General features: G+C 50.4%; 6 protein-coding genes across 6 annotated transcripts; 4 read left to right on the top strand and 2 right to left on the bottom strand.

The window, feature by feature from the left end:
* Positions 1–192: 192 nt before the first annotated feature.
* Positions 193–2165, top strand: ANOM_006912 (rRNA 2'-O-methyltransferase fibrillarin-like protein; the record flags this gene model as incomplete). The annotated part of the gene is made up of 5 exons (XM_015552168.1): positions 193–307; positions 381–473; positions 533–714; positions 768–1036; positions 1088–2165. The coding sequence occupies 5 exons, from the start codon at positions 193–195 to the stop codon at positions 2163–2165; spliced, it is 1737 nt and encodes a 578-aa protein (XP_015405370.1).
* Positions 2166–3054: 889 nt separating this feature from the next.
* ANOM_006911 (Clr5 domain-containing protein) lies at positions 3055–4179 on the top strand (the record flags this gene model as incomplete). The annotated part of the gene is made up of 2 exons (XM_015552167.1): positions 3055–3185; positions 3240–4179. 2 exons carry the CDS (start codon positions 3055–3057, stop codon positions 4177–4179), a joined length of 1071 nt encoding a protein of 356 aa, XP_015405371.1.
* Positions 4180–5242: 1063 nt separating this feature from the next.
* ANOM_006910 (OPT family oligopeptide transporter) lies at positions 5243–7672 on the top strand (the record flags this gene model as incomplete). Its single annotated transcript, XM_015552166.1, has 3 exons — positions 5243–5459; positions 5512–5679; positions 5742–7672. 3 exons carry the CDS (start codon positions 5243–5245, stop codon positions 7670–7672), a joined length of 2316 nt encoding a protein of 771 aa, XP_015405364.1.
* Positions 7673–8407: 735 nt separating this feature from the next.
* Positions 8408–9759, bottom strand: ANOM_006909 (glycosidase crf1; the record flags this gene model as incomplete). Its single annotated transcript, XM_015552165.1, has 4 exons — positions 8408–8664; positions 8765–8965; positions 9025–9576; positions 9630–9759. 4 exons carry the CDS (start codon positions 9757–9759, stop codon positions 8408–8410), a joined length of 1140 nt encoding a protein of 379 aa, XP_015405366.1.
* A 1682-nt stretch (positions 9760–11441) lies between these two features.
* ANOM_006908 (uncharacterized protein) lies at positions 11442–17291 on the top strand (the record flags this gene model as incomplete). Its single annotated transcript, XM_015552164.1, has 9 exons — positions 11442–12068; positions 12131–12784; positions 12861–13541; positions 13600–14052; positions 14107–14636; positions 15386–15567; positions 15640–15800; positions 15853–16578; positions 16632–17291. 9 exons carry the CDS (start codon positions 11442–11444, stop codon positions 16833–16835), a joined length of 4218 nt encoding a protein of 1405 aa, XP_015405365.1. The 3' UTR covers positions 16836–17291.
* On the bottom strand, positions 17291–23656 carry ANOM_006907 (uncharacterized protein; the record flags this gene model as incomplete). The annotated part of the gene is made up of 8 exons (XM_015552163.1): positions 17291–17379; positions 17433–18959; positions 19784–20560; positions 20651–21304; positions 22102–22140; positions 22191–23090; positions 23141–23533; positions 23593–23656. The coding sequence occupies 8 exons, from the start codon at positions 23654–23656 to the stop codon at positions 17291–17293; spliced, it is 4443 nt and encodes a 1480-aa protein (XP_015405367.1).
* Between the last annotated feature and the right edge of the window lie 126 nt (positions 23657–23782).

Below are 23782 nucleotides of genomic sequence, written 5' to 3'. Positions count from 1 at the left end.
GGAGTGTCGTTGGCGGAGGTCACGTTGCGGTCGGCTGCTGTCAGGGCAAAAATTCCTCCACGAACTTTTGATCCTCGTCCTTCGACTCGTACAACCGGTCGCCGTCACCAACACAGCAAATCTACGCTTGGCGACGGAGATGCACTAACGGGTTCGGTAGTCCAGGAGCATTTCAAAGGTCAGCGCAACAACATGAAGTCTGCAAGAGCCGTGGTAGCTGCGAATCACTCTGCCGCAATGGCGCGCGGCCAGGCAAACGGGTCCCTGACCCAGGAATACCAACGCCCCCCTTCACGCACGATTACAGGTTTGAGACGGTGGTCAATAATCAATCGAGATCTGCCACGTGAGTTGTCATTTCCTTTCTCCGTACTTCATAGCATGTGGCTTCATTGCTAACTCCGTTGCCTCCGTCCGCACAACAGCCGTGCCGCACGTGAAAGCGATCCATGTCTACGACTTCGATAACACATGTAAGACTATACAACATAGCAGAGATCACCGTACAGGTCTTGGGGTTAATATCACTCAGTGTTCCAGAGTCCTCTCCCTAATCCACAGTTATGGAACGGGCCGACCATCGGTTTTCTTCAAGCCTACGAGAGCTTCGCAAACGGGGGATGGTGGCATGACCCGAATCTACTTGCTGCCACTGGGGAAGGTGCTGAGAAAGAAGAAGCCCGTGGCTGGGAAGGATGGTGGAATGAGCAAATCGTGCGGCTCACGTACACTCAACTAAGACTAGCATGTGGACTGATAGGTCGTAGGTACAATTGGTCAAGCTCAGCATGCAGCAGAAAGACGCATTGACAGTGCTACTCACTGGCCGAAGCGAGGGCGGCTTTGCAAGCCTTGTCAGGCGCATAGTTGACAGTAGGAAACTGGAGTTTGACCTCATTTGCCTCAAGCCAGAAGTTGGACCAAACAGCGAGCGGTTCTCAACTACCATGGAGTTCAAGCAATCTTTTCTTGAAGACCTTATTCTCACATATAACCAGGCCGACGAAATACGTGTTTACGAGGACCGTGTGAAACAGTGAGTGCGATGTCCCTCTCTGTATCAATTTTGCTGTTAACGCAAGCCCAGTGTTAAACATTTCCGAGAGTTCTTTGAGCAGCTGAACCGGAGGTTTCAGACTGCGCAGAATCCCTCTCCCAGAAAAGCAGTTAATGCGGAAGTGATACAGGTAGCGGAAGGGGCTGCGTTTCTATCACCGGTGATTGAAACAGCCGAAGTACAACGTATGATCAATTCTCACAACGATGCTGTCCGCAACCGGTCAGGCAATGGTACAAAGTCGCCGTATGGCCCCCTGTGCATTAAGCGCACCATCTTCTACACCGGGTACCTCATATCAAATGCGGACTCGAGTCGCTTGATCAGTCAAACACTGAACCCAATGCTGCCCTCGGGGCTTGCTGATTCTAATGACCTTAAGTACATGGCTAACAGTATACTAATCACGCCTCGCCCTGCGCCTCGGTCAATTCTAGACAAGGTCGGCGGTCTTGGTAAGAAGTTGAAGTGGAAGGTTACCGGCACTGCAGTCTTTGAACATAGAGTCTGGGCTGCTCGGTTAACTCCAGTCCCAGCAACAGAGAAGTATTACACAGAAAACCCACAGCCCGTGGTAGTCTTAGCTGTGCGCAAAGGTGCCCGTCCTATTGACGCTGGCAAAATCCAAAACTGGCACCCTGTGCCTGCTGATAAAGCTTTCACTTTTGAAACAGTCGTTGGCGAGAAAGTGGTTTTACGTGTTGAAGAACAAAATCCCCATGAAGGAGAGTGGGAGAGCCAGTTTTTGAATAAGAATCACAAGAGACGTCATCCGCAAGATCGTGATGAAGACACTTCCTACGCAAATTCAGGCGGAACTGGCCAGGAAGGCCCATCAGGAAGGCCAGCACCCTACAACTCACGGCATGGTGGCCGCCATCATCACGAAGACGGTCCTCGCCGTGGCGGATCATATCGTGGACGTGGACGTGGGTCCGGTCCTAGAGGTAGAGGGCACTCAAACCGAGGGGGCCAACGTGGCAGAGGCCGTGGGCGTGATGCCGGACCTCCCCAAGGCTATAGATCGTTAGATGATTATACTGGATACGATGGACCGTATGAAGAGAAGCCTGGTCCCGGGACTGGTGGCCCTGTGATGAACTACTAGACCCTCGTCGTCTATTAGGCTTGCAGACCTTCGATTTGTTTTACCATCATTTATGATGTCCACATAGCGTTGATAGTTGCTCTTCTGGGCGCTTGTATGATTTTACTTAATCATTCTCCAGGCATATGTACATCTGTTGGGCCTGGAAACTAATAGCAACCAGTACTTCGTTGAATATCTTGCTTTTATGCCCTCCGACTCGTTGGGGATCCTTCTCTCAATCTCGTAGCTCAATTAAAGGGCACGCTCGAGGCACGTGTTGACCATGTGATGGTCACGCTACTTCTTTTCTATCTGCAATATCGGTCGACTCTCTGGATCCCATATTCCTTCTGCCACTGGAATGCTTGATTTTTGGATCGGGTCAATGACAGGCTTATCCGGCAATACATCCCGTGCAATGGAGGCGCTTCTATGGTTTCCAACAATTTTCGCACAGATAAATGTATCAGTGCCTTTCACAGTAATTCTTGCAGATCTGACTGGAAAGATTTAAGCGAGGAACAGGAGGGGGGGAAAAGAAAGGTGTGGATTCATTGGCACTAATCCTGGAAAGATGTGGTGGCTGTGGATAACTTAGCGGCAGCATCGGACTTTTAATTGACACCAGCCTCCTAGCCAATTTAATACCGTGTTGGCTGACAGTGCGCTGCTCAGCCTTTCCTCAGGCCAGTGTGATATCCTCCCCAATGTCGATGGAGGCTATTATCAGCGTGGTGTGTCCGTCAACATCAAATCTCTGAGACTACCACGGAATTCTCTGCTCCAAGTGTCGAATTCATTTTCAAGAACATATACCAATTGTGCCAAAACCTTCTTCCTGTCCCACCCCCGCGCTAAGGCAGCCACCAAACCATTTAAGTCCTCAGCTAGGACACTCTGAGACAGGATGTCGACGACCAAATGGGCCACTGAGGCGGACTTCGCCGAACATAGGGCAACAATCACGAGCCTTTACCGCCAGAAGCCTCTTGTAGATGTCATGGAACACATGCGACGAGAGCACGAGTTCCAAGCTACGTAAGACAGATGCATGCCTCCATCACCATGTCTACTGAGTCATTAAATTCATAGTGCGCGTATGTACAAAGCGCGACTGAAGAGATGGCATGTCACCAAGTACGTCAGGTATGGTAAAGATAATGCCCAGCGCCAGACGGGCAAGACACCACATGCACACGTAGACGACACTGCTCGGTCGATAACCTCCCGGCAACCTGCGCTACCGACTGTGGCACCAGGTCTTGGAGCACCAGTTCATCAGCAGAAAGTACTGGACTGTCTTAAGATTCTGGAGAAGTACGTCGATGTAAACTCGGCGCGCGGACGGTGGCAGACATCACCTACATTCATGGTGTCCCTCCAGAACAGCGACTGGCTAGCACAGATGACCACAGTTACTATACTCCTGAGAGGCGGACAGGTACAGGCTGGCTTTAGACTCCTAAGCGGTTGTTTCGATACCTACAAAGCCAACCTAAAGGCAGAAAGCCCCTTACTCACCTCTGAAACCTTTATGGCCGCTTTCCAGCTTATGAGTATCTCGCCTCGCTTGGGATGGTCATTCTTAAAGTATACCTGCCAGCTGAGTGGTATCGTTCTCGAAATGTCGCATCCATTGACTCAACTACTATCCAAGTACTTAACGTTCGATAATGAAGCATTCGCAAACTGTAGCGACCTGTTCCTGGGTTGCTTCCTCAATCTGATGAAGCAACATGTCTCCGGCTGGGACGACTCCCACCGCGACGCGCTGTTATTGACAACTGGTCGCATGTTCCTACTCAGTCTCACCACATTCTCACAATACCGAGAATTGACACTAATGTCCAAAAATGACGAGACATTGCCATTGTTAGGTCATCAGCACGTCCTGCAATATGACAACGGTGAGTTGCCACCCGCAGCTACGCGACCAGAGACACTTTCGCTCTATCCCCTTCATCCCGCACGAATCAAGGTAATGAAGCAGGAGCCAGGAGGAGTCGAATACCTGTCTTTCGAGATGCTTTGATGTCTGTATTATGAGTAAGAACTAGAAAGCGGGTCCCCTAGCTCGATGCATGGGCTCTTGGGCACAGGGACATCCACTGATACGCAAATTGAATGGGACTCGGAGACCAGAGATAGTACTAATATTGGGGGTTGTGACTATCAAAGTCAGCTTCATCCGCACTGTCAACGGACCTATTGTTCCAAAATCATTAGCAGTACCCCTTCGCCCATCCCAATATCGGGTGGCGCTATAGGTTAAATTACGGGGTGGGACTGTGGGTGAGGGTCCAGGATATAAACATATGATCAAGTGATGGACAGTCTCGCACACTCCTTGCAAATGAACTTTTGCATTTTGACTGCGTTTTCCCCACACAATCCTCTTCGAGACGTCTGCATTATAGAGGTCTATTGGCGCAGGCCACCTTACGGGGCTTGGTGTCATCACTTTTGCCTTTATACTGGGAAAAAGAATTCAACTTTTTGCATCTATTCGAGATCCACCATTTCTTCCACACGAGGAATCCCGCATCGGGAAATTAAATCTCGGATATACTCCCGAAGTGAACTCGTCCTGTGCGAGGCTTGAGCATAAAGGCTCTCTGGAATGAACCAATCCTGGTGGCGGGGAAGCCCTCTTAAAACATTCTGCTAAGGAGGAACACCATCTTAGGGCAAAGATCATCATGGGCGTTAATTTAATGCCGTCCGCTTAATTGGTCACGGGGACAGCCGTGTGGGAACCAAATGTTGCACTACAGGGATTTCACCATTGTGATTAAAATCGCATCATCTATTGGATGTAACCAAATGTTGACAGGACCTCTTATCATTCAACTTAGGAATCGCACCATTGGACTTAGTAGCAGCAAGATGAACGGTGCGAAAAGACCGGAAGGCCGTTGGACGCCGGTTATAAAATGCGGCATGTCTCAGTATACTCAATTCAATTCCCCCTGGGTTATAGATCAAAATGGGAGTCTAGCCCGTTGTCCATAGTCTCTTCATTTCCGGAGCTATCTAAAACAATCTCTTATCTTTGATCCCCTCCTGGCCCACCTTCTCGCTTTGGCAGCGCCAAAATGCCTAGCTATGTGGAAGCTCCCGTCGATGGGAGCGAAGTCTTGAGTGGCTCTCAGGTGACAAAACGTGTCAATAAATCCGACGAGCCATATGCGACGGTCAGTGAACAGAAGACGACGGGCAAGCCACGCGAAACGGATGGCGAAGAGTCTTTAGGGTCTCGGGGTGACGACGATGGTGCTGTATATGTGAAGGGACATCCCGTCATCCAAAACGGTAACCAATTTTGTAACCCGGGTTCCTGGTACTTACAGCTAATGCTTATCAGGCGCCGATGTATCCAAATTCATTGTATCCGTCCGAGATGACGGGGACCCTTCTCTCACATTTCGTTCTATCGTCCTAGGCTCAGTGTTCACTGCACTTTCGAGTGTGATCACCATGCTTTATGTCTTCAAGCCATATCAAGCTCAAGTGTCTGCGGTCTTTCTGCAGCGTACGTAGGCCTGTCCCCTTTCGGTGTATATCCGTGCTGTCTACTTACACCCTTGCTTACAGTGCTCGTCTATGTCTTTGGTGAAGCATGGGCCCGTCTTACTCCCCGGCCTGATAGGTTCAAATGGAAATGGCTACAGGCCGTACTCAGCTTTCTTAATTTTGGGCAGCGCTTTGCCATCAAAGAGCATGTGGTAGCCGCTCTAATCGCGTCGTCTGGAAACAACGGCCTCAATGGTGTAGAGATATATGCCGTGGAACGACTTTTCTACGATAGAAGTGTGTCCGCAACCACCGCGGTCCTGGGAACCTTCTCGATGGCGCTTTGTGGATTTGTCCTCGCAGGTGTGATGCGGCCGCTGATTGTTTACCCTGCGGAAATGGTGTACTGGTCCACTTTACCTCAGGTGGTGCTCTACCAGAATCTCCACTTTGACCGGCGCGCCAACAAAAAGCGTCTGACCAAGTTTGGCTGGGCTCTGTTACTTACCGCCGTGTGGGAATTATTTCCCGCGTACATCATGACTTGGCTTTCGGGCTTCTCTATCTTCTGTCTCGCCTCTATGAACGCGCCAAAGCACACTCGCACCGTTTTCTCTACGATCTTTGGGGGTGCGTCGTCCAACGAAGGTATGGGCCTCTTCAATTTTTCGCTGGACTGGCAATATATCCAGAGCACCTACCTTTCATTGCCATTTAAGCAACAGCTGAACAGTTGGATTGGTTACATAATTCTGTACGCTGCTATACTCGGCCTATACTACAGCAATGCCTGGGATGCCAAAACCTTCCCGTTAATGTCCACTTCTCTTTTCCAGAGCAATGGCACACAGTTCTCAACGTCAGCCGTCATAAACAGCCATGGAACCATTGATTTTACCAAGCTCGAGGAAATAGGCCTACCCTCATTGACTTCAAGCACTGTCTGGGGGTACCTCACCCAGAACCTGGCCATCGGTGCATTGATTACCCACGTTCTCATTTTTTATGGCAAAGACATGGTGCTCGCATGGAAACAGGCACGTAGCAGGTCTCAACCGGATCCACACTATCAGGCGATGCTGAGGTATAAGGAAGTCCCCATGTGGTGGTACCTGGTTCTTTTCGTCCTGGCCTTTGTCGCCGGACTGATTGTCAACATCAAAGGAGAAACCACTCTCCCAGTCTGGGGCTACATCGTTTCTCTTCTTCTCGGTGCTTTCATTGCCCCTTTCTCCTGCATACTCTATGGTCTCTACGGAACGGGCGTTTCCACCAACCAGTTGTCCAAGATGGTGGCAGGTGCCCTTCATCCGGGCCGCCCCTTGGCCAATCTCTACTTCGCCAGCTGGTCCCACCAGTGCATCCTTCTCTCCGTCAACTTAGCTAACTGGCTCAAAATCGGGCAATACACCAAAGTCCCTCACCGTGTCATGTTCGCCACTCAAATATACGGAACTCTCCTCGGCGCAGGGTTAAACTACGTCGTCATGACCACGATTGTGAGCTCCCAACGTGAGATCCTCCTCGACCCACAGGGAAACAGCGTCTGGAGTGGTTCAACCATACAAGGCCTTAATACCCAGGCAATCACATGGGCACTTGCAAAGGAGATGTACGGCGTCAACAGTCGATATCTCATCGTGCCCCTCTGTCTAGTCATCGGCCTTGCCTTGCCAATCCTACACTGGGGTTTACAGAAAGTGATCCCTCGTCTACGAAAGCTGCCGCTCAACACAGCGATCATAGTTTCATTCGCCGGCAGTCCATATTATGGCAACACATCATGGATTTGGTCGTCCATTGTTGTCGGCCTTTTCTCGCAGTTCTGGCTCAGACGCCGCCTACCGGAGATATACAACAAGTACAATTACCTCATTGGTGCTGCGATGGACGGAGGGTCTCAGATTATCATCTTCATTCTCTCGTTTGCGGTCCTTGGGGCTGCTGGTAAGGAACGTCCGTTTCCTACATGGTGGGGAAATCCAAAGGGTAATCCGGATCATTGCTTGTAAATGAAGCAGTCATTTTATATACATGCACGAAGACAAGATACCTCTTATGCAAAATTTGAAGTACATAATCACAAACAATTTATATTTCCCCAAGCCCTACCCTCAGCACCTATAGTAAAACCACACCATTAAAATCTAGATCCCTCTCATTCTAACCCCCATTAATCCACCAGAGAAACCAAAATCTACTATAAGAACATACAATCCCACATTAACCACCTTCCAAATACGTCTACGACAGACGTTATGCCCCCAACCCACGCTAAAACAATAGCCTTACGAATCCACCTCCACCTTTCAGACTAAATCTCCACGCGCAGGAGGCCCAACCGTCGGCTAATTGCTTAACCTGGGGGCCAAATGCACTTCTACCAATCGATGCCACTTTGCCACGCACGTCTAATTACGATCTTCAATGCAGGCTGGCGAACAGCCATTGGGTACCATGGTTAAGCAGTTGACTAGACCCGAATCCTGGATCCGTGGTAGTTGTAGGCTCAAAGACCAAGGGCTATGTTTGGTAACTCTTACATTGAGAGTTTCTTTCTATGTTGAACCGTTACATTGGTTTTGTGTACAGGTGGATCATTGACAATTCCTAAAATGAGATACTATGGTGAAATCGGGTTCGGGAAAAGAATAGTATTTGAATGCGCAGCATTCGGGAAGATAGTTCTGTAAGGAAGGGAATTGAGTTCTGTCTTGAGCAGTCGACGATGGAGTGCTACGCTGGGCTCAGATTGCAAAGGGGGCTGCTAGCAGGAACAGAACGGTGAGGTATCTGTTCAGTGAGCTCTTGCTTGCTGCGCCGGTGGCTAGCGGTGGTTGGTTCGAGGATGGTGAGGATGATGACCCAGCATTGGATGTAGGGTTCGAGGTGGTGCTATTGTTGTGCATTGGGGTGGTCGTAGGCGAGGTTCCCAGGACTGAGGAAGTGAGCGAGGCCGTGACGGGGACCTTGGAAATGGCCGATAGAGTTGTTGCAGAAAGGACTTGGGAGAATTAGACGTCAGTTTGAGGTAGAGTCACTCCGGGTAGAAGGTTATGTTAAGATAGCATGGTGAATCGTAAGGTGATGAATGGCAGACTAACCTGTAGAAGAAGCCTGGGATGTTGTCGCAGCCCCCGAGCTGTCGCCCTTGACACTTCCATCAATCGCTTTGATGGATTTCCATGAGCCAGATTTATCCGTATACTCGTAGGCAGAGCCAGTTGAGTAGTCTGTGACCTTGATCGATTTCACGTGCATAGTGAAAGGTCCTTCAGAATAGTCGACTTGGCCACCAGCCCATTCTAGGGTTTAAGGTAAGTTAGTCGCTGATAAACTAGGGCTCAGAAGGCATATATCGTACCAATTGTTCCCTGGGCATTCGAAGGGTCTCCCGCAGCCCAAGGGCCAACCTTGATGAAACAGGGTGTCTGCGGATACTGTCCGTGGGCGTTCTTTTGCTCCAATGTACGAACCGTATTGCCATCGATCTGCCAGAGAATCCGATTGCTATCCCAATCGATCGTGTACGTCTTGAAGGCATCATGGTTCCCGGGATCTGGGTGGAAGGCACCACGGTCATAGGTGGTGGTATCGCCTTTTCCAAAGTAGTTCGTCTGAACTTGAGCGTTGTCCCCACCAAGCCACTCCCAGTCAATCTCATCCAGAGAATCTGACTGAAGGACTGCACTGCTGACTATCCCAGTCCCCGGTGCAGCTTTGATGGTGAATTCCACTCGGCCGAACATGATGTAGAAGTCGGACTGGATGACAGGGCCGTCGAGCTTCTTGGCAACGGTCAACGCCATGCCGTCTTGGTCTTGGGTCACCGTTCCAATAGACTTCCATCTGCTAGGGAGCGACTTGGTGAGATCAAATGTAGCTGAGGTGCCAAAGGCAGGATCCTTGGGGCAAGCTGTCGAAGTTAGCTCGTCGACCTGGTATTGTCATAGTAAAGGTATCACTCACTAGCCTTTGTGGGGTTGCACGAGGTGAAGGTTTGAGCATCTGCCAGATAAGGCAGCAACAGGATGGTCATGGCCATGGCCATGATGTAGCATGGGAAGCTCATACTCTGTGCGAACATGGTTTCGCGCATCTATGTGGTCGAAACGAGAGTGATGCCAGGGACTAGCTCCAAGGCGATAAGGTTGCTTTAATACGACAACAAATGAAAGAGGGTAAGACAACAGATAAAGGAGTGCAAGGAAGTCGTAGAACAAAGAGATCCATTGCTTCTATGTCTTATTATAGTCTATGGCTCAGAGAGTGAATTTACCGTGCCCGGCTATTTTTAGTCGGGTCATCTGAAGCCAAGTTGAACTTCACTGTACACTTTGTACATTCACTGGATGACTGACAGTCAGCAAAAATGCCTCAGAATAACTCAAATAGAACTGTGTAGAGGTGAGTCCCAGAGCATGCTGAGAATGAAAAAGCACAACGTTGCCGCTGGTAAGACTTCTCTACGACCTCAACATGTCGTATATGCTACTCGGGTATTCTTGTGACACTGTGACGGGTTCAGAGAGTTTCTATCTGCTCTACTATCATCACCTACGTACGTATAAAACTCTAGCTACAATGTCCAGGAATTAGTAATAGACAGTTCCACCTTCCTTTCCTCCTTGATCGTATATACTACTTGTTCGTTTCATCTGCTGGTCGGTGGAACAGGCTCGCGTGAGCCGATAGGAAACTCTATCGTTCTGTCTCGCCCTAAGCTCTGAAGTAGGTATGATCAAGCGACTTCGCATACATTGACCTCATCTGACAGAACTGAATGGCTAGTGCATTTTTCACATACTGTCGGAACTTACGAGCCTGAGTTACGGCAGCCCACGTGTGGTCTTCCGTAGCAAGGTTCCGTGAGGAATGTAGGCGCTCGCTTCGGTTCCAAATGGTGTGAGGATCAGAGCCTCACCTGGACTGTGTTTAAGCAAGGGATTTCCAACATGTCTGTATGAAGAATGAGGCAGGTTCTACACTTGGTCCTGAGGTCAGTGTACGAGATTAGTTGCGTCTCGGAGAGTTTTGAACAGGGGTTTCTGAGTTTAAGTTATATAGTATGGTACGATCGTGCTGTAGCAGTGCTGTGCAAGAGAGTAAGACAATTCTGAAACATTGACTCTTTCATGCATTGTATGCTTTTGAAACAATCTAAAAAGGATGGGATTGTAAATTCCAAATCTCTTTTGTAGGGTTTCACCAAGTCATTTGTTGTGTTGGGCATTCATGTGACCCTAGACAAAATGTCACGTTTCAAAGAAACAAACAACAAAAGCCTCCCGCATTGTTGGAGGTTGAATTGTGACAAGTCATTCTGGACGCATACCCAAAACCCGACACAAAGCCGGAGAGAGAAAACGGCCCTGCAAAGATTATCCGCCCACACAACAAGATTTCCGGCGGCCGATCAATGTGCGAAGGTCCTTGCAGGACGATTTAATGCAGTGTGATTGGACAATTCAACCGGGCTGGGGAGGGGGAAAGATGACAGGGACAACGTTTGTCCATGTAAGACGAGACACGCAGCCTCGCGTCAGCTGAGATAGCCTTGCAGCACCTTTTCTCCCCTTTCATCCAGATTCCATCATGCTTTCGGACCTGTCATCCGTCGCGGACAATGCCATCTTTTCACCCCCTATCTCACCACGCGGTCGCAGCTTTCCGTCGCAATCTGACCTTCCGCTCCGAATTCAACCATCAACAGCGTCGCGATAATTAATATCCTATTTAAATCGCTCGTATGCTGGTGGCCGCTCTGCCCCCGGTTGCCCCATGTCACATCCACTCGTGGCAGCAGTGTGGGAACAGCTACGGCGTCGTGACATAACCAATATCGTCAGGGAAATCATCGGCGAACATGCCACGGATGTCGCGATTTTCCAGGCGGAAGATGCTTCCGATGTCGCGAAAGTCGAGCAGCTCATGCATGCCGTGTTCTGGATCAAAGCCATTTTTGACCTGCAGAGAACCTACCTGCAGGGGCTAACGAATTTTGACGATGGCCACCCCTCGTCCACTTCATATCTACTCCCTTCCGAAGTCATCTTCTCGACCCTCATGTACCTAGTGCAGGTGAAGCCGAAGTTGTTCCCGTGCACCAAACCAACCGCCCCGGAGCTGGTCAAATATAGACACTTTCTCGCCCTCACGTTACTCGCCGGGGCGCGACTGCTTCTGTTGCGAGGTCAAAGCATTCGCCATGAGATGAAATTCAATCTTGAACGTGCGATCAGGAAAGCATGGCAAGACTCGGAGCTGCCCGGTGCAGACAGGTTTATGGTCAGCGATTTACTACCGAAAGTCATCGATAGTATAGAATCCTCCGATTCGTCATCTAAAAGTCATCTGTTTTTCTCTGCATCGCAGGGAAGTAATTCTAAAGTCACGGCCATGGAACCTGTAAGTGCTAACTTGTATCTCTGTAACCCTTCCCGGGAGCAGGTTCGGCTTACGCATGATAGAACTCCTTACTGGGAAATACGGAGACTTTAACCGACCTTTTGTCGGGTCTCCTGAAGAAAAATACCGATCAGACGACTCCCTTCTTATCTTTGTTTGACATGCTCTGGGCAGCCGAGGCGACAATGGTACAGTCCCATATAGATCGCCGCCGTATATCCCAAGAGCAAGGGGATAGCCTCGCTGCAGCACTGGACGTGGATGAGATCTTTGAGCGCACGCGAGAGAACAAAATGAAGCTGGCGAAGACGGTCTTGGCGGCTTTCAACGATGAATTCACGGCACCTCCGCTTCAGATTCTTGCGACGGTTGTGCTAAGCCAAAATGCCGAAGCTCAAGCGCCCCTCCAAACTCGAAGAATCCGGGATACTTGGAGTCAGCTATCTCGTATCAGGGAAGTCTGCGAAGCATCCCTGAGTCATCTGGTGAGATGGCTTATTAACCGTAGAGTCCAACTGTGGGGTTGCAACGGAGAGCTGGAGGCTACCTCGCACGACTATCAGCAGAATCTCACCGAGTGGTTGCAGCTTTCACCCCTCCAAGAAGCGAATCAATCAAACCGTCAAGATGAAGTATTTTACGTGGTGGATTGCCCTGCTGTCCATTCAGTCCCCCGATCATTATTGGAAGAGCGAATGGACAAAAATGCCTGCGAGGTATGCAACTCTCCTTTTGAGGCGATTGCCGGATCACATTCATTATGATAAAAGCGGAGGCTTAACATCTGGATAGCAATTGCGAGCGAACTCCCAGGTCCTGACACTAAATATTTACTGCCCTCTGTGTCCAACAAACACGAAAATACAACATGCTCGCATGGTTGAATCCGCCAGGCTTTCTCACCCACGCATCGGCTTTGAATCGGGCAGTACCAGAAGCTACTCCTTTCCCGATTCCATGTCTCGAGACACGACCTCCTCGAGCTCCCTTAGTCATTCTACCAGCCATTCATCCGTCCGTATAGATTCAGGCGACGGGGCATGGAGTCCGATCTCGCCTGCGACTTTCAAGCCCGTATTCAATGCGATGAATAACAAACATTCTCCTACGACACCCTCCGACCCACATGCCTCATTTCTGGCACGTAGCAAAACCGATTATTTATATGAAAAGTCCGCTACAAAGTCATTCCCCCGAGAACTGAAAAATGTCTCTCTACCCTTCTCCACCGGTTCTTCCCTGTTTCGACGGGTGTCTGTGAAGAAGAATCATTTACCTCGTGAGCCCAGATTCTGCTTCTCTGCGTCAGGCCGAAGCCTTCTTCTTTGGGGCGTCGGAAGTAATTGGGTGGCCAGATTTGAAACGCCCAGTGCAGGAGCACAGAAGCCAAGGAGTTATCGATACGATGTTTCCGGTGTGCAGTACGTTGCTGCCGGAGACCAGCGCTGCGCGGTGATAGCCGCTGTTGGAGAGGTAATACGGCCTTCACTCATCTACCATGCAATTTGATCCGAACTGACATCTCATACAGCATTACGAGCTTCTGGTATTCAAGGGGTTTGGCCTCAGCGCCGAAGCTCATTTGCCGATCGAGATTCACGACCCATCCCTACCTCCTATCCATATGGTTATGTCTCGCGATGATCGATACATTGCGTTTACCCTCAAAAGCGAAGTTCGCGTTTACGAAATTATTGCGGGTGGTATTGTACGAGTCTCATTCGGTGATACGGGAGACCCCAGCGCATCTCTATATGATATGACTGCGGCCCCAGCGCACATTGCCTCGCCCCTAGGAAATGACGGTACTCCAGGGGGGCAAGAAACGATCATTGAAAGAAAGCTTCAATTCTCGGTCGACGGGAAATATTTTGTCATTGCGACACACCTTACCGACTGCAATGCCTATGTTGACGTGTGGGACCTGTCCCTGAAGCGGTGGGATACTGTACCTGGGAAATCACAGTCGTTTAGGCTTTCTCACGTATGTCCTTCGAAATCCTAGCCTTGGTTTTGCACGAGTAACTAACAATACAAGCGAACGACTAACAACAAAGACCTCACCTGCGTGTTCTACGATAACGTTCACCATGCAGTTCTCCTACCTGCCTATTTCGAGAAGGAATTCCCCAAATCATCCTCAGTTGCCGACAAAGACATGCTTAAAGACCCAAATAGCACCCGCATAACGCACGCAGCCCAGTCCGGCTCTGGGTCGCAGTTTGCCATTGCGAACGGCATGAACCAGATTTACTTGTTCGACTCCAATGCTAGTGGGTCTACGCGTGTGGCTCGGATAAAGAAAGCCTCGCATAAGATCAGTTCGTCCGTTTTCCGACCCGGTTACTTGAGCCTGGCCTTCCCACAGGATGATGAAATTTTTCTTTTCTGGATGGATAATGGCAAATTGATGCTCCGGGCGGTGCGATTGCACGAAGGGACTCAGACATCGAAAGATTATGATTTGCGCTCTGATTTTGACCGGCTGATTCTTGAACGGCCCACGGCTGATGTGCAACTCCGGCGAGCTTCACTGCTCTCCAAGCAACAGAACCCTGAGCTGGATGGGTACATATCCATCACCAGCAAGTTGGCTGAGTTACCATCAACATGATGTTGATGAAGATACCAAGACTGCTTCCACATTATTTCTTGGGCATGAGATTGTGGAGGATCACATATATAAATCAATAATAAGTAGTATACTTCTGTCTCCATCACGTATGCCTCTATAGTGATCTCATATATGGACTCCACGGACTAATCGAACTGTAAAATGAATGCCTGAGGCCTGGGCGCTGGATCATGCACGTCATTACCAAGACCGGACTAGTGCGGGGGGAGCTCCCCCGGAATAATTGAGGCCCCGAGTCCCGAGGGGGTTCCATGATCATCGACCATCGCTTGAGAACAACATAGTCGAGAAGAGGACGTCAGTCAGTCACAAGAGCTTACTAGAGGTATGTTCTTCGCTATTGGGGGGCCGATAGTGACTCTGTCGTGCCCCAAGTTACCCCCGTCCAGTTCCCTTCTGCCTCTGGTGGATCGTGCGGGTGATCGCCCGTCGAAGCTTCTGCAGCTGTCAAGTCCAGTACCTGAGGATGGCGTGCAGCTGGAATGAGCTAATATTCGCATTGGCTTTTAGACGCTTCGGTGCAGATTACATTTCGTCCAAAGCAACGCTTCCAGCAAGGGGTGACAGGCCTTTGCCGTGTGGACGCAAGTCAAACTGGCTTCGATATATATGCCTTCAAGACGACGTCATCAATCCGTTCACTCTGACGCGGACCGTCTCGGGAACTCCGAAATCATTAAAGTCTGAACAACAACATATTTCTTCCCTTTTCATTTGATTGCCCCCGCACTACGTTTATCGTCATGTCTCAGTCGGAGATTCGCGATGCCCGTCGGCCCTCCCAGGCCGAGAATCAGACCATTCTCAAATCTGAGATCCCGTTGAAAGAGCGCTTCTTCCGTTACTTCCAACATGAGATCACTGGTATGACCTAGTTGATGGACTGTGATCCTATCTGCACAGTCGGAGATCATCTGACACCCATGCTTCCTACAGCATTGCAAGAACAGATGGACCGTCTCGCGGATACCTCTCTTGTGGGAGGAGAGCGGACGGATGCGACCGACCACTGCCTAGCTGGCATTGCCCGACTGTCCAACGAAGTCAAGGATGCAGCGAGCTATATTCCCACATATGACCAGCGGATATATGCGGAAGTAGGTTGAAGAATATGGCCTTGACGTGTGTCTATATTGATCCATCGTCTAGGCGATCAAGGCCCTCCAAGACAAGCTGGTTGAAACTCGGGCGACGGTCGAGCCGCGTCCTAAGTTCAGCTTCAAGACCAAAAAGAATGCTTCGGCAATTTCCTTGTCGGATGCGGCCAACATAGTATACCACGGTCGGAGTATGCCCGGATACCTTTCGCCGGGGACATCCTCCGTGGATTCATCTGCCGCGCAGACCCCCAACTATCCCTCCACACCGTTAAATGAGCCGGAGCGCATCCTGCAACCGAGAGCCGAGATTGCGCCGACTTCTTTCCCAGTCATTCCCCCGATCGACGTGGACGATGGGGAAGAAAAGTCGAAAAACGAGAAGGGCAAGACCTTCGCGGCCACTGCTGTGTCATCTGTGTCGGTGAACAACCATGTTGGGCTCCATATCATGCTTCCATCCTCCGGTTCGACTGCTACGGTGCCTGCCTCTATCACGTCCTTGCGCCATTGCGTTGTGGATATGTCCATCCCAACTGCCAACGGAAAGCCCTACGCCAGTCTGACGATCAAGGGTGTCAAGGAGAGCTTGCTGGTTTGTGGGCAGATCAATGGTCCAGCCCACATCACCGATGTGGAGAACAGTACTATTGTAGTCACTTGCCGCCAATTCCGCATGCACAACTGTGCCAACGTGGATGTCTACCTGAGCGCATCCAGCAATCCGATTATCGAGGATTGCACCAATATTAGGTTCGCCCAGATACCAAGAGTATATGTATGTGGCTGGGCAATGCTTCTTTTTCCGGTAACCCCGCTAACACATTGCAGGCGCTGGACCACGACCACCCGGACAGTGAGGACCACTGGAGCCAGGTTGAAGATTTCAAATGGATCAAGTCAGAACCCAGTCCTAATTGGAGTTTGATTCCTCGCGAGAGCGCAGTCCCCGAGGAAGTATGGGCTGAAATCGTCCCCGGTGGCCCAGGATGGTCCCTCGACGACATTTTGCGCGCAATTAACATTGCCACCTAGTGACACCTTCCACTCATGAAATGCCCGTTTGTGGCTGCATATAGGTATACCAATGCAAATGCAAATATTCTGTCATGGGTGATGAAACGTTGGACGCAGATAACACCCTTGACTAGGGATCTCTCCAATACTAATTTAGTTGATCCATCTGGTTGGCATTATGTTCTCGTTCAGTTGGGGGCCTAGGTCACCTCTATCACGTCAGTTGCGATTTACTCTACTATGCTATGAAAATCCTGTGAATTGAGGCACGTCAAGATTGCATTTATGGAATGGGGCGTTCTCGGCCAAGTCATCTCTTTCCAGACGCTGATTCTCTCGTTTGTACTTGTATTCGGTGCAGGCATCAATCAGAAGACCGACAACATGCCGGTTATTATATACTGTTAATCCAATGCTTGAATGGACATATTATGAACAACAACATCGCTCTCTAATCTATCAACGAATATATTCTAGAATTCCACCCGGAAGACCAGCACCTGGTTATCAATATTGTAACCCGATTCATCGGCGTACTTGTACCGCCCGAAGTTCATGTGCCCTAAGCATCCAGTCAGCCGAAGTCTTTCACACCCACACCAGGAGAAGACTCACCATCCTGCGTCATAAAGTCATTGTCACTGAAGCTGAACAAGAAATACTCATTCTTCGAGCCACGCCTCCGCTGTTCCGGCTCAACCGGAACAAGCGCGAAGCTCTCCCACTTCTCATTCAACAGCAACGCATCCTGCGATCCACCATTATGCAGCCCGAACTTCGCCAGCTCCGACTCCACATTATAATCCAGGAACGGACAGTACTCGACGGGCGTAATCCCATCGTTCAACACGCCCTTGGACGAAGCCACACTCGCCCCAACACCATCATACTTGCCCTTCAGATCCGTGGTCAAATTCGAAATCGAGATCACATCCGCATGCCGATACACAGACCGTGTCTCGTCCTGGCCATGCCCGAACCCGGAATCCCGCGAGAGGACCAAGAAATCCCCAGTGGGAAGGATATGCATCTCCGACTGCGACGCAACCACCGACTCATTCTTCGTGTAATCGTCATACTTCGGCAGCAGCACCACATACTCGTGTTGGTACACCGGCTTCCCAGAGGAAACATCATACTCCAACAGCCGCGCCGGCTGCCGGTTCTTCTTCTTCGGCCCGCCCTCCTGGTTCAGCGCAGACTGCATCATAGCGTACAGCGTCTTCCCGTCCGCCGATAGCGTCAGCGCCTCCAGACCCTGGTTGTTGTTCCGTCCGGACTGCGGATCCTCCGGGTTCACCTTCAGCTCCGGGGCATACACCGGCGGACTGGCCGCGCTGAAACTCAACGTCCCGTTCCGACGGGGCAGGATCGCATCCGGCGGCTGCACCGCCAGCTCCATCCGCCCCTCCTTGCTGAATTTGTACACGTAGGGCCCGTATTCATCGGACACCCAGAACCCGCCGTCGTTGTCGATCGCCAGGCCCTCCGGATCCATGGAGACGCGCTTCCCGCCGGGCCCTGCGCCGCCGAAGCCATCACCAACGTAGGTGGCTGCCGGCAGGGGCGGGTAGCCCGGGTAGGATGCAGCGCCGGTTACGTCGGCGTCCAGGCCGGTGGTGGGGAGGCCGTCGGGGCCGGTGAGGAGGACGGTGTCGAGGTATTTGAGGCGCAGGTTGGGGGCGAGGGGGTGTGAGCTGAGGCATTGCGCGCCAGGGTGAGCGTGAGGGCGATCTTGTGGATGCGCGGTTGGAAGTTTAGGGTTCCGTTGGTGTTCCTGGCTTGTATTAGCTGCGATTGTTCTATGTGTACTGGGGTGTGGTTTTGTTTGGATGTACCAGCCGCGGTCAGGTAGGGCATAGACCGTTCCGGAGTAGCTGTCTCGCCCTGTTCGGCGCCAGGAACCGGGCTCCATGGCTATCGAGCTGCCGATCCCGCCGATCGTGTCGCCATACTTGTCTGTTGCGTTGGAGGGGATGAACCCGTAGCCTTCCAGGCCGGTGTATGCGTAGGTCGTGCCGCCGCAGGTGGTCTGGTTGACGACAGTGGATCTGGCTGCTGCTGCTGCTGCTGCCGTCCAGGGCAGAGCAGTCAGTAGTATATGTAGTTTCATTGGAGATATGAGTAGCAGACACAGGACAACTGAATACAAGGACTATTACTATTCTACCCGCAGTCGAGAAAACAGATAAAGACTAAAACGAAGGAAGGTACATGTAGGAATGAAAGACAATCGATCAATAAATATCCAACGCGTATGACGATAACCCAGAGCGCATGCCTAGTTCGTGAGTTAGTTAGCTCTTGGCGGGACATCTTTGCAGCTGTAAACAGTACCCCGAGATAGGCCAAGATCAACGTGGTGGAAGGTGTTCTTCCTATTCGCTCGGAGCTTGAAATTACCTTGCTTCCTGCCAGGCCAATGATGTTGCGGGGGGGCCTGGCTGGTGTTTTTAGTCTGGAGATTTAGTGTCTTAGGTTGGAGACTATCGCGGTTTGGGGCGATGATATGCATGAGGTGCTTTGCGGTCGCTCGGTATTGATGCCTCAGGTGTTGGCGGGGATTGCCCTATGTTCTTGTGAGGCAAGTACCTTTTTATATGCTATTACTATAGCATAAGGTGTTTATGGGGAAGATGTGATGGATTTTAAAGATATATTCTTACAGACGAGTAATTTTATAAGGTATCGTTTTGAGAATCTGGAATACTAGACTTAAGTCAATTCGAGTCCTAATCCAGCTTCTTTATATAATTGCTCGACCATGAAACCAAGACAGACACGACACTGCCCTACCAAAGATGCAATGGACTCTAAAAGCACACGAATCATTCTAGGAATACGATACATAGTACATCTAAAAGTTCGGACATTTATGCCCATATCAAATGACCCAACCCAACTCCCTTGTCATGCGCTGCAGTAGTATTGCATAACATGCAATCCTTAAACTTAGTAACCCATACCGCCCATGTCGTATGGACCCTCCATACCACCATAGCTGTCTGAGCTATCCATACCACCATAGGTATCCGAACTTTCCATACCTCCATAGTTATCGGAGCTTCCCATACCACTTGTACCGTAGCTCCCCGTATCAATCACACTCGGTGGGCTTTCCATCCAGCTTCCTTGGTTGTCCATATCTCCACTACCATATGAACTCTCCATATCACCTGAGCTACCGTACGGACTTGAGCTCCCCATCGGACTCTCAGGCTCAGTAAAACTGCCGGAGTTTCCATATGGATTATCATAAGAGCCTCCCACAGGGTTAGGGCTAGGGCTAGGGGTAGGGGTAGTCGAGCTAGTCGAACTGCTTGGACTTCCAAACAGGCTTCCTGAGCTTCTTGAGCTTCCGCTCCCCATGGAGCCTCCCGTGGAACTACCTGAGCCAGTCAGACTACCTAGTAGGTTTCCAAATAGGCTTCCCATGTTACCCGAGCTGCCCATGTTACTCGAGCCTCCCAGCATGTTGCTAATAGGTCCTGAGCCTCCCATAGAACTGCTGGGACCGGTCTGGCTGCCGGAATTTCCGAATAGGCTTCCCATGTTACTTGAGCCTCCCATTGGGCTTGAGCCACCTGAGTTGCTCGAGATTGATGTGCCACCTGAGTGAGGTGCGGATGAGCCAGACTGGCCAGATTGACCAGATTGACCAGATTGACCAGATTGACCAGATTGACCAGATTGACCAGATTGACCAGATTGACCAGATTGACCGCCACAGCCAAGATACACAGCTATACCAAGTCAGCATCTCCCCTCGACATCAACCGACTCAAAAAAGAACATGAAAACGAAAGTAAAAAAAAACAAAGGAATACTCACACTTCGCAAAAAAGCATAACTCTCTGCATTACTCAACGCCGTCTGGGTATCAATATTCATAATCTCGTGATACCCATAAACCTCATTGCCCAGCACGCCCTTAGTATGGCCAAGTTCATGCAACGTAGACGTCGCCTGATCCAGGACCGTGCAATCATCCGACGACGCCGGCAGATCAAAGTACGCAGGACAGGTATTCACCTGGCCGCGCGTGCCATCCGTACTCGCATACGCGGTCGTGGTAAACCCGCCCGACTGACAGTTGATGTTGCCGGGCTGACAGGAATAGCTGACGAGGCCGCCGCCGGGCTGCGATGCCTCTTCGGCGATCTTCTCCAGCGCGCTGGCTACCTGGTCGATGGAGCTGGCGTCGGTGGTCTTGAAGAAGGTTTGGAAGAGCGAGGTGCCGTTGTTGGACCGCAGGCTTTTGGCCCCTGCTGCCGCCATCTGGCCGGCGCTTGTCACTGCCGCGGAGACGAGTTGCTGTTGTGAGTCTGTGCAGTCTGTGTATGTTGCGCGGGGCTTGAGGACCCCGGCTGTGGTGGGGGTGGCTAGGTATAGAGGGAGGATGATGCTGAGGACATGCATTTTCGGGGAGTGGACAATGGCAATTTGAGTTGATGTGTGGTATTTAGTGAGATTGCCAGTTGGTGTGTCTACGTGTAGTGTATGGTCTTTTTATATCCTTGAAGAATCTGATGATCTGATGGCCTCTAGTCTGGGTCGATACAAGGGATCCTCTTGAGACGCGCCGTGGTGTTTCATGTTCAGCCTTTTACTCAATCACACAAGATTTGTTCCAGAATTTTACTACGGTAGTGATGGTGTCTAGAGTTTATATGTCTATTTTTGGTGGTGGCTGTCTCATCTCTGTCTGGAATTGACTGATGTTGCATTAGGGCTCCTGCCAGGGGTCAGCTGTGGAGGTATTCTAGAACAAGTGTCGAAGGGACTCATGCATCCTGGATTGGACCATAAGTACTGCTTAATTACTTTTATACAAGGGTAATGCAAAGTTCAAGCTCCTATTCAAGGCATGTACCTCTGGTTTTGTTGAGAAATCTTCCATGATCGGTTTCATTCTAGTGCCGAGAACTGATGAGTTTCAAAGATGTCCAATATGAAACCAGAATACATTGCCACCTTCGTATTAGGCTTGCCGAGTCAATGTTTCCATACTACATTAATCTACATTGGTGCAATGATATTTGATTGCATTCTCGATCTCATTGACATTGGGAGTGGCTTGGTTAACTAGCAGATATGCTCATTTTGTATACCAGTGAGAAGCATCATCATCCATATGCTACTAGTATCAAGATAATCAGACAATACCCATCCTTACTCCTAATTTGGTATTCATGCATACTATACATTGTTCTCTCATTCAGCAAGTTACTCGTCGGAGTGGACTACTAACTATCCCAAGTTGTGGACACCTTAGGATACTTACTCGCATCCAGTCCCAGATCCTTGTACACAGCATCATCCCCTAGTCAAACCTTAGTACATATTTCACCATGGGACCCAAGAAACTCTTACCTTTCAATGACTCAATCCTCTCCTCGTTCTCGTCCTCCAACTTCTCCAACTCCTCCCAGGGCTGCGCCTCTTCAGACCGCTTTCCGTCAGGCTCAGCAGTAGCAGCCTTTCCAAGGTCATCTGTAGCTTCACCGATCATCAGGAACTGGGCGTTGGGATAGTCAATGAACTCAGGTGTCAATGGTGCCCAGCGATAATCCTGGAACTTTTCGCGGACACTATCCAGCAAATCAGTCGTGTTTCGAGGACAATGGATGGAATTGGGAAGGGCAGTCGCAAACCTTTCAGGGTACTCAGGGTCCTTTGGAAGTTGCGCGGAGGAAGGCCCCGGATACTTCGGGTTCTTCGACTGTACAATCCAGCTGCCACGCGCGTGAAGACCAAAGTCTTCCTGAAGCGGGCCGACCTCCCCAGGGATGGTCAAAATGTACGCCAAGTGCGAAGCTCGCTTGGTGGACGTAATCGCATAGACGCCTTCGGCATACAGCTTGGCTTCCGGCACAGTGCGTTCGCCACGAGTTGAGGTTTCATACTTCTCACCAGCGAGATAGTTCTCCTGGAGCTCCTTCATCGTCTGTCCAGTCTTCTCAACGAAACCCATATCTCGCTCCCTCCCGCTGGTAGGAAATTTCTTTTTAGGCAATAGCATCAGCCGACACTTCGCGCCAGGTTCCAAGGACCCCTGCGTTTGATCCAGGGAAGCCCCTAAAGGAGTTGGACGTAGTACAATGAAGCTTCGGGCAACATCGTCCACACTATTTGGTTCGGACACGTTAACTCGGGATCGATAGAAGAAATAGATCACGCCTTTCTCGAGTATATTCGAAGGAACGGCATCCTCTCTTTCCTGTGTTTTTTGAACCCCAGACTCGACCCCATCATCAGCGGGCTTCTCTCGCTCTACGCATCGTTAGTATCATGCAACTCGAAGCGTGTACAGGAGTTGATACCGTCAGCTGGTTTGCCCTCTTCAGTATTTGACTTCAGTGATTCCTCGTTGTCATTCCCTTGTTCTTCCTTACTTTTTTCTAGCTGTTCCTCTTTCTGTTCTTCTTTCGCCCCCACTGCTTGCTCTTCTTCGGGCTCTTCCTTCTTGGTCTCTGCGCGTTCCTCGTTCTGTTGCTCCTTCTCTCCCTCTGCTTGCTCCTCATTCTGCTGACTCTTTGCTCCCTCTGCCTGCTCTTCAACCGGATGAACCTTCTCTCCCTCTGCTTCTTGTTGAACAGGTTCCTCCTTCTTTTCCTTTACTTGCTCTTCTACGCCCCCCTTTTGCTCTTCCACCTTCTGGTCCTCATCCCGCGCAGGCTTCTGATCATCCTTTTTGCTCCTTTTCGGCTCCGGGCCTTTATGCGCAGCTCCTTACGCTTTGCGCCCGCCCCACTCTTGCTCTTAGTGTCTGGACCGGCTGCTATGGCTTCCTTCGCCTTCTGAGCAGCTTGGCGGGTCGAAGTCCTAGTCGCGGCCATTGTGAGGGAAGTAACGATTAAATGAAAGGATAGAGGGTCCAATTGGATGATAGAAAGTCAGGAATAAGAGAGAATTGAAAGATGACAAGCTACGAGGCGGGTCTCGACCCGAGAGAAGTGAATGGT

Source organism: Aspergillus nomiae (genome assembly GCF_001204775.2).
Source record: "Aspergillus nomiae NRRL 13137 chromosome Unknown contig00207, whole genome shotgun sequence".
Lineage (NCBI taxonomy): Eukaryota > Fungi > Ascomycota > Eurotiomycetes > Eurotiales > Aspergillaceae > Aspergillus > Aspergillus nomiae.
This window is presented reverse-complemented; position numbering and strand designations above follow the sequence as displayed.